Consider the following 10,530-nt stretch of genomic DNA (forward strand, 5'->3'; position numbering starts at 1 on the left):
CGACCATCTCACTGTTGTATGACTGTTGTCCGACTGTTGTCTAACTGTTATCTTGTCCCACTACAGGTTTCAGCTGACTCCTACACTAGCCGACCATCTCACTGTTGTCTGACTGTTGTCCGACTGTTGTCTAACTGTTATCTTGTCCCACTACAGGGTTCAGCTGACTCCTACACTAGCCGACCATCTCACTGTTGTATGACTGTTGTCCGACTGTTGTCTAACTGTTATCTTGTCCCACTACAGGGTTCAGCTGACTCCTACACTAGCCGACCATCTCACTGTTGTCAGACTGTTGTCTGGCTGTTGTCTAACTGTTATCTTGTCCCACTACAGGTTTCAGCTGACTCCTACACTAGCCGACCATCTCACTGTTGTCAGACTGTTGTCTGGCTGTTGTCTAACTGTTATCTTGTCCCACTACAGGGTTCAGCTGACTCCTACACTAGCCGACCATCTCACTGTTGTCTAACTGTTATCTTGTCCCACTACAGGGTTCAGCTGACTCCTACACTAGCCGACCATCTCACTGTTGTATGACTGTTGTCCGACTGTTGTCTAACTGTTATCTTGTCCCACTACAGGTTTCAGCTGACTCCTACACTAGCCGACCATCTCACTGTTGTCTGACTGTTGTCTGACTGTTGTCTAACTGTTATCTTGTCCCACTACAGGGTTCAGCTGACTCCTACACTAGCCGACCATCGGACTCAGATGTCTCCCTGGAGGAGGAGCCGACAGGCGGCAAGCTGGAGAAGGAGCAGCAGGCCACTGTACAGCTGGAGAGGGCCAAGGTGAGACAGATTTCTGCTAGGTGTCCCACTGTGTTGCCTTATGCTATGCTACTGTACTATCACAGGCATATACCTTAAGAACAAGGCCCCTATCATTGGGAAGGCCCCAGTAGGCAAAGCTGGTTGAAATTACATTATTACAATCAAATTAAAACCAGAACTGGCATCTTTGCAACCAGTAATGCCCACTGGGTTATGGTTGAGCTTATCTAGCTAGGCTAGGCACTCTTCTTATACATGGTGTTTCCTGTATCGTCTCAGGCCAAAGCCGTGGCCTTTACTGTGAAGACTAACGTCAGTTACTGTGGAGCCCTGGATGAGGATGTCCCTGTGGCAGGAACCGCCATCTCCTTCGATGCCAAGGACTTCCTGCACATTAAAGAGGTACAGCATATATAACACACTGTACTGCTAAAGCTATGGCTGCGTTTGAATTGGCATCCTATTCCCTATGTAGTGCACTACTTTTGTCCGGAGCCCATGAGGCCAAAAGTAGCTTTGGCCAACAGTAGTGCACTATATAGGGAATAGGGTGCCATTTCAGACAGCCTATGTTTGCTTCAAGCCACATCTGTTCACGGGCCGTTATGGATGATGCAATATCAATAATGCATGTCCTGCTTTGGAATCAATGGAGTCACATAGAGTGTGTATACAGCCTTGTATCTCTGTGGAGTTTACACACTCTTCTGTTCGATTCTGAGTCATTGTGTTGTTTTGTGTTGGCTTTCACAGTCGCATAGAGTGAGTACCGTATGTCTGTGGATTGTTACACACTTCTATTCTAAGACATTGGTTTTGTGTTGCTTTGCCCATAGTCACATACTGTATAGTGTGTGAATGTCTATTTAACACATCAACACACACACACACACACACAATGCACACACACTTCAGTCATTGAGTTGTTTTATGTTGTCTTGCCCATTACAGAAGTACAGTAATGACTGGTGGATTGGCCGGCTGGTGAAGGAGGGCTGTGAGATCGGATTCATCCCCAGTCCTCTGAAACTGGATAACATTCGTCTACAGCAGGAGCAGAAGAGGGGCACACGCTCTTACGGGTAAGTCCTGGGTGGAGGGGCTGGGGGTGGTGTATTGAGGGGCTGAGGTGGGCTTGGTTGGGTGGAGGGGCTGTGTTAGAGGATGGGTAGGGGATTGGAGAGGGGCTAACAATTTATAAGAACTTTCATGAATAAGCATTAATCAACTATTTATCAACTTTATTAAGCATTTATAAAAGTTATTATAAAAAGTTACTAAAGTACAATGAGAAGCCACCTACTATCCATTCCAGGTCTGACTCTGCTGTGACTATGTGTTTTACTCATAACAGGTCAGAGATTCCTCATAATAACAGATCAGAGGTTACTCATAATAACAGATTGGTGATGTGTTTCTTAGGTGACATTAATATGATAAGAGATTATATGCGTCATCATATATAATTTTCCTCATTCAGCTATGCTTGAACTATTTGTTGTCTATTTTAAAGGACATTTTGTGTTCCCCGTTGGCCTCATGTTGCAGAGGGTTACATTATGCAACAGTTGTGGTAAAACAGTGGGTATTTCGTCTCACATAGTGCCGTGATAGATATCATCTCCACGGCGATCACGGCTCATAAATTATATATTAGCCAATTCAATTCCAGCCCTGTGTTATCATATTTTCTGGAACAATGTATAGTCAATACTTCTATAGTCTACCATGTACTTATAGTATTCATCCAATTACATTCTACTGTTGGATAATTATATTCTACTGCTAAATATTCAACATGGAAGTGCATTTTAGAAAATCATTTACCACTACAACACACTTTACAGTAAAATAATACAATTCAAGAGATAAAAACAAGCAGCGGCAATAACGGAGAAGAATAAAATAACAGTAAAACACCAAGGATGTCTAAAGTAACAATAAAATGACTGATTAAAGACAGAGAATTGTTAGTGACCCTGTTTCTCCTGGGGATAGGAGTTCTGTTTGACTCCGTGATGAGACTATCTGTGTTCCATATGAATGATTATTCTCTCTATCTCTGTCTGTTATCCTTTGTGCCTTGCAGTAAGTCCAGTGGGAATTCCTCCTCCAGTCTAGGAGACATGGTTTCAGGCGGGTTCAAACCCTCCCTCTGCAGGTGAGCCTCCAGACAGAAGCCTATTAGGGAAGGACGTCTCTCCAGGTGCGACGTCTCATTAGTTGTTTGTCAGAATGAATCATTAAGCAAACAGAGCTGTGATCTAATTGTCCCTGTCTCTAACATAACATATCATTGTTGCTCAGTGGGTTGTTTATTAACATATCAAATCCAGTGTGAGAACTGTCGGTTCCTTCACTATGAACTGAATGGTTACCAGAGTATACATACCTAATGTTATTGTTCTACACCAGCAGAAAAAAATATGTAGTTACATTTTCGTAGAATTTATTAAAAATGATACACCTGCAAATGTCAAATGGGAAACAGTGGCTGGAGGTTGGGTGGATGGAATGTGGAGTTGTGAGATCTTTGTGTCTTCCAGAATGTGCCATGTTTTGGACTGGAATGAGGTGGGCCATGCACTCTCAGTCCACTCCTCCTCCTCTTCCTCCAAGAGGATTATGGACAGGCGTTATGTCCATGCAATGAGTTTGCTTTAAGTGAAACATAACCATATAGCCCAAACTCTGCATTATCAAATTCAAAGGATCTTCTCCATCTTATAGCGAGGGTTACTAAGCATACATTGAAATAATACTCTATCTTTATTTCAATTTCTTTATAAGACACCAAACACTTTTATATGATCATGCAACTTCAGAGTTAGTTATCAAGTGCAACCAATGGCTGCCACCTGCAAAGGAAGGTTTGGAATAGAAGCAACAAATAAATAAAGTGTTTCGACCACTAATATACTGTATACATACTGTATATTTAATACTTCATTTATTTGTGTGATAATAAGTTATTTGCATCCATCATTGTACAATTCAAATGTTTCCATCAAATGTTTCAACCCAACCACTGGGTATTAAAGTACTGTGATACTGAAAAGGTATCACTGTAATGTTTTGTACTGTATATTGTATTAGGTCTCTGCTTTGCATTCAAAGGCACTTATCAGTTCTTTTCTCATTTTTACAGGAAAACAGAAGCAGAAAGTGGTGAGTAGTATACACACTTTTCATTCATTAATTCACATACAGGTAACCTCCAAGATCTGTAACCAAATAAGAAACTGGTTGTACCCAGATTCATAAGTTCGGTCGGCATTTCATCCTCCATATCCAAGTTTCGATCTCTATTTCAGGCATACAGAATAATACTAACTGAATTGACTTGCTCTTTATTCACCCCAATTAATCTCTTATAAATACTATACTATCTTTTTTTATTTTATTTTTTTATTTTAGGGGGTAGCTTTAATATTGCAAATCGATTGTGGCTTCCATCAATGTAATTGTCTGCATCATTTCCAATCCCCCATATATTCTTTGTAAATATATACACTACCGTTCAAAAGTTTGGGGTCACTTAGAAATGTCCTTGTTTTTGAAAGAAAATCACATTTTTTGTCCATTAAAATAACATCAAATTGATCAGAAATACAGTGTAGACATTGTTAATGTTGTAAATGACTATTGTAGCTGGAAACGGCTGATTTGTTATGGAATATCTACATAGGTGTACATAGGCCCATTATCAGCAACCATCACTCCTGTGTTCAAATGGCACATTGTGTTAGCTAATCCAAGTTAATCATTTTAAAAGGCTAATTAATCATTAGAAAACCCTTTTGCAATTATGTTAGCACAGCTGAAAACTGTTGTGCTGATTAAAGAAGTATTAAAACTGGCCTTCTTTGACTAGTTGAGTATCCGGAGCACCAGCATTTGTGGGTTCGATTACAGGCTCAAAATGGCCAAAAACAAAGAACTTTCTTCTGAAACTCAGTCTAACATCAGTCTATTCTTGTTGGCTCTAACCAGAATAGAAAAGAGGAGTGGGAGGCCCTGGTGCACAACTGAGCAGGAGGACAAGTACATTAGTGTCTAGTTTGAGAAACCGACGCCTCAAGTCCTCAACTGGCAGCTTCATTAAATAGTACCCGCAAAACACCAGTCTCAACGACTGAGGAGCCCGCATTGATATGTTAGTCACTCTCACTCAGATATCATATTAAAAACTGGAAACAGTTCTCTACACCCTATGGCAAAATGTGTAGAATTGGATATCTCGTCTTTAATCTGCTGGCAGTATTTTTTGTAACAACACTTTGTCAGCACATTATCAGGAAGTAAAACAGAACCGCCCAAATGTCTTAATAGCATCACTTAACAGCGAATAGCTGTAATACATCCAGCTACTGTTATACACATTCTCATTCAACATCCATTGGTAACACGTTCCATAAAGTTGCTGTTGCACCTGAGTTGTAACAATGTAAATACACTGACAAACTTTCTTGACATGTAATAATGCCTAATAAAAGGACTTCATAATGGTGAATGGCATGTTACATGTTGCTGTGGTGTCTGTGCTCCGTCTAACCATCTACCTCCACTACAGACTGAACACATCCCTCCCTATGACGTGGTCCCCTCTATGAGACCAGTGGTCCTGGTAGGACCGTCCCTGAAGGGATATGAGGTAGACATCATAGCAATAATACTTTCGGTCTCTTGTTGTTGTATTGGTCAAGTGTTATTAAGCCTCCAAAATAGCTATTCAGAACGACTGCAATATTTGGTTGTGTGCCATACATTACACCAAAGTGACACCAATTCCCAGCTCTCCGTTTTGTAATCAATATTGAGGACCGTCAGCGTGTAGACTAGAGGTTAAGATGCAGCTTCATTGAAGAGGTTTACCCACACATTCACGGACAGTGAATAACTCCCCCATTTATTATCAGAGTAGATATTTGGAGGTCTCCAACAATAACAGCTATGTCAGGCCGATCCATTCATTGCTAACTAACCAGCAATGGGGGCTTGCAGAAAAAAGAGGGCAGCATCTTTTCCCCGGCATGTATGGGGGGAAGTGGGGAGCTAGGATCATCTTCACACAGAATCACAGTCCTCATCTCCGCTCCACCGTGTTGCCATGGTAACAACCTTCTGGGTAAAACACGTCAGTCTGAAAAAGTGGAGCATAGCTTGAAATTAGAAACACAGAGCTTAACAGCACCAGAAGATCTGTGTGTGTACAAGAAAACTGTGTTGGTTATTATGATAATACAGCAAAAATATATATATATTTTGTCAGCGACAAGGTTATGCGAAGGTGGATGGAATGGGGGCACAATTTGGTCTTCTTAATGTGAATTTTTGCCCAACTTACAGAGAGAAACGTGTGTATTGGTCCAAAATATCTAACTACAGTACACTGCTTTCTTGTGTGAACAGCATGACGCTGTTGTCATTCATGCTCAATGTCAAGAGAGCTTACACAACATCTGTTTTTTCCTAGTGAAATGTCCCTAGTGAAATGTAAAAAATGTCAATGTTGCCGTTAACTATAAAGAATATGGTTATTTCTGTGTGAAAAGCACACAAAAAGTATTTAACTCTCATATTTTTGGATATATCATATAATAATTGTTCCACACTGCTCCTTGCTAGCCTTGTCCTCAAAACTACAGTTCTTCCCAGCTTCAGAGTGTAATTCAAATAGCTTGCAAAAATAGCATTAATGAAGACTGGTCTGGCCTGCTATAGCCCAATTCATCACATCGGCATTGGTCTTTATGACACTTCATTGTAGGCCTTAATCACCTTATTTAATGTAACCAGGATTAATTCTTTAGAAAATGAAGTGGAAAGAAACCAGAGATCATGCTTCTCCTTTGATGGATGCCTTGGCCCAGTGGAATAAATCACAGGCAGGACCAGAGGAGCCTGAATGGACCTTCTGGGTGGATGTCATAATACATTTTTATTTAAACTGTATTTAACTAGGCAAGTCAGTTAAGAACAAATTCTTATTTACAATGACAACCTACCAAAAGGCAGAAGGCCTCCTGAGGTGGACGGCGGCTGGGATAATAAAAAATAAAAAATATTATGAAAATATAGGACAAAACACACATCGCGACAAGAGAGACAACCCAACACTACATAAAGAGAGACCTTCTAGATATGAGGAATATGGAGACATCTTTATTGGATGGATAATGGTGGTGGATGGGGAAAGATGGGATGGTCTTGATTTAGCACTAATACTGAAACCGAAAATGATTGCAAAGTTGACAACTGTTCTTTTGACATCCTTGGGTACCTTTGTCCATAACATGTGCTATTTATAAACATTGCCCATCAGGGAATGTAGCTTCAGCATAAGAAATGGGTCTTTCAAGGGTTCTTCCAGGCTTGCTATAGCTGTGAGGAATTGTCAATTAATTTCTACTGGCTTATTTCCTTGCTGTCTGTCTTAACCCTCTCTCACCTGTCCTGTTACTCACGCTCCCTCTCTCTTTCACTCCTTTTTCCTCACTATTTTATCCCTCTTTTCTGTCTGCCATCCTCTGCTGCTCCCGGGCTCTGTGTGCAGGTGACAGACATGATGCAGAAAGCACTCTTTGATTTCCTGAAGCACAGGTTTGATGGCAGGTGAGGAGTCATCAGCCCTTTTCCTGCATATTGTCGCCAGCCCTTTCCCCTGCATACTGTACTAACCCTCTGCAGGCTGCTCCACTTACCCTCATGCAAACTACTATAGCTAGTTGAAAAAAGATGTAAAGCACTTGTAAATGAATTTAATGAGTTGTCAAAGTACCTTATTTGACCACCTGTTTTGACTAGGTCTTTCCTTAGATTTTATAAACATTCTGGTAACCATGCAATACTGGTCTGGATTGTGACTAACATGTTGTGTTGCATGTTCTCCTATTCTGTCTGTCTTGATTCTATAACTTGTAGGATATCCATTACAAGGGTAACGGCAGACATCGCTCTGGCCAAGAGGTCAGTGCTCAACAACCCCAGCAAGAGGGCCATCATTGAAAGATCCAACACCAGATCCAACCTAGGTATCATCATAATGGCATTGAATGCTATCATTCTTTACTTTACTGTGTGTATATTGTACATGTTAAAAAGGAATTTACAAATACATGTATGCATATAATATATTTTTCATATCTGATAAAGGATCTGTTTTACACAGAATTTGTGGAATTTATGTCTTCTGAGCTTGGCGTTATAAATAGATTCATCCTCTGTCTGTGATCTGTCTTCTTTTTCCTGTACAGCGGAGGTTCAGAGTGAGATTGAGAGGATATTTGAGCTGGCCCGATCCTTACAGCTGGTGGTTCTGGATGCTGACACGATCAACCATCCGGCCCAGCTCACAAAGACGTCCTTAGCACCTATCATCGTCCATGTTAAAGTGTCCTCTCCTAAGGTAATTTTTACGCTTCCCTTTATCCCCAAATGGTTCTAATTTTACTACTGTACCTGGATTGAAAATGGGAGGGAATTCAGAGGAACCAGGCTCCGGGAGTGAAATCCTTTTGACATCTACAAATATTTTCTTTAAGGTGAATTGAAGGATTTGACATTGATGGGTTCCATTTCCAACCGTGACCAGGCTGATTTGCATTGCTGCCCTCTTCTGGCTTGATTTATATATCAACTATCCACAGGTTCTGCAGCGGCTGATCAAGTCGAGAGGGAAATCCCAGAGCAAACACTTGAATGTGCAGCTGGTGGCAGCGGACAAACTAGCACAGTGCCCCCCGGTAGGCATCCAAAATCCCCCACAGTACACTCTGTCAACTGCTACATCCTGTTACTGTCTCTGGCCTTCACAAGGGCTATCAGTAAATCAGTCTGTCAAGTCTAATTCTGCATGTCTCTGCTCTCACCCTCTCTCTCTCTGTCTGTCTCTCTCTTTCCCCTCTCCTCTCTCTCAGGAAATGTTTGACATCATTCTGGATGAGAATCAGCTGGAGGATGCATGTGAGCACCTGGCAGAGTACCTGGAAGCCTACTGGAGGGCCACACACACCTCCCTGAGCACCCCTCTCAACCCTCTGCTGGGCCGCAACCTGGGATCCACCGCTCTCTCTCCGTACCCCACAGCCATAACCGGGCTGGTGAACCAACAGGTGATTATAAATGATCTTATTTAGTTATATAGGGGGTTAAAGTACAATAGATGTGGTGGCAATAGCTATAGTGACTGTTTATTTTGCTGAATTATCGTTGGGCAAATCGGTTGTAAATAATGAATTGGAAAAGGTATCAGTCAGTAGTGAAATGATACAGGATTGTTGCCTATTTATGGAGTCTTATAGTCACTGAGGTTTTTCTCACTATATAAAAAGAATATTGCCTAAGTAATGAAAATGCTGATGCTATAGTCAATGGCTAAATGACCAGATTTATACAATATGTCCCCTCCTTCTCCCTGGACAGGGCCAAAGAAATACAAACAGGAACAGCAATCACACAGCAGGAGACCACTCACCCATCGAGAGACACAGCCTAATGCCCTCAGACGAGAACTACCACAATGAGCGGCAGAGGAAGAGCCGTAACCGCCTATCCTCCGGCTCGCAGCACAGCCGGGACCAGGTCCACTACCCTCTGGTGGAGGAGGACTATCATGACCCCTACCAGGACACGTACAAGCCCCACCGCAACCGCAACGGCTCCCCCGGAGGCTACAGCCATGACTCCAGGCACAGGCTTTGAGCTGAAGACCCTTATATCACATAGGCCTCTCTTCCCTTCACATTGGGTACGACAGAGCCACAAGACAGCTCTTTCGTTTAATTGTACTGTAACAACCTTTTTATAAAGTGTTAGTAACTCGCTTTACCTCTGGCACTGGTTCACACTGGAAACGTGAACATTGACCAACTGAAAATCAAATCTCAACGCCTCCATTTAAAAAAACTAAAAATAGGATGAGGAGCAGATTTTCACATGTTTTTTTTAAAGGGAAGGCCCAACACTTTGCTCGTCTTCTTCTTTTCTAACATGGCAGAGACTTGGTCTTAGCTGGGTGAATGAGGTGACCATGTGGTCCTCAACTCCCTGTTGTCTCAGTGTTAGCAGGGGTAGCTGTCGTGGTGGTCATGGTGACCCATCATCACCTGCCTTGAACCAGTGCCAGACAGCGCCATGCGTCCCTCGATCAGCAGAGAACCTCTTTGCACGTTTCCAGGAGCCAATAGCAGCAGAGTCAGTGCACTGTATCTTTAATTAATGTCACTAAGTTGTTTGAAATTGTCTTGGATGTTAGTGTTTCCAGTCCTGTAGCCTATAACCTGCTTCTCAGAGCAGACAAAGTTTCTGTTTTGCAAAATGTTGAGTGATTATTTAGGGGGTTTCTGAATCGGAATCTTCTAGTTTCCTGGACTTCTATCCCCTTCTTCTCCTCAATGATACTTAGTGCCATTTGCGACATGCCGCATCAGGACAGAAAATCACACTTTTCTAAGTAGAATTTGCTGAGCAAGTTTCATATCTTGTGCTCTTTCAGGAAAGGGTGCATCCCTTCTTTATATACAGTACCTTAACACTCTAGTGTGAGGAATTTGCCTATCAGTTTAGTATGCGGAATCCAAGAGGAAATAGCCAAATTCAAGTTAGTAGATCTCAAGACTAGGCATCCAATGTTGAGAAGGGCAATATGCCCATGTGTGCTTAGTTTCAATTGTTCAAATGGGTTTCAGAGGATAGGCTCAGTGAAGATGGTTATACTTCCAATCAGGGGAATATTGATCATCTGATTGGTTTA

The 10,530-nt window shown here is 41.9% G+C and overlaps 1 protein-coding gene across 1 annotated transcript in view; it reads left to right on the plus strand.

The window, feature by feature from the left end:
- The window catches only part of LOC120057914 (voltage-dependent L-type calcium channel subunit beta-4-like), a 54,182-nt gene extending 44,703 nt beyond the window's left edge, over positions 1-9,479 (plus strand). Inside the window, 13 exon segments of the mRNA XM_039006387.1 lie at positions 675-794; positions 1,056-1,178; positions 1,728-1,858; positions 2,866-2,916; positions 2,918-2,937; positions 3,925-3,944; positions 5,350-5,430; positions 7,333-7,391; positions 7,701-7,810; positions 8,033-8,184; positions 8,426-8,521; positions 8,696-8,893; positions 9,219-9,479. Coding sequence (XP_038862315.1) covers positions 675-794; positions 1,056-1,178; positions 1,728-1,858; positions 2,866-2,916; positions 2,918-2,937; positions 3,925-3,944; positions 5,350-5,430; positions 7,333-7,391; positions 7,701-7,810; positions 8,033-8,184; positions 8,426-8,521; positions 8,696-8,893; positions 9,219-9,479 — 1,422 coding nt within the window.
- Positions 9,480-10,530: the final 1,051 nt, after the last annotated feature.

This window comes from Salvelinus namaycush, chromosome 13 (genome assembly GCF_016432855.1).
Source record: "Salvelinus namaycush isolate Seneca chromosome 13, SaNama_1.0, whole genome shotgun sequence".
In the NCBI taxonomy this organism is placed as follows: domain Eukaryota; kingdom Metazoa; phylum Chordata; class Actinopteri; order Salmoniformes; family Salmonidae; genus Salvelinus; species Salvelinus namaycush.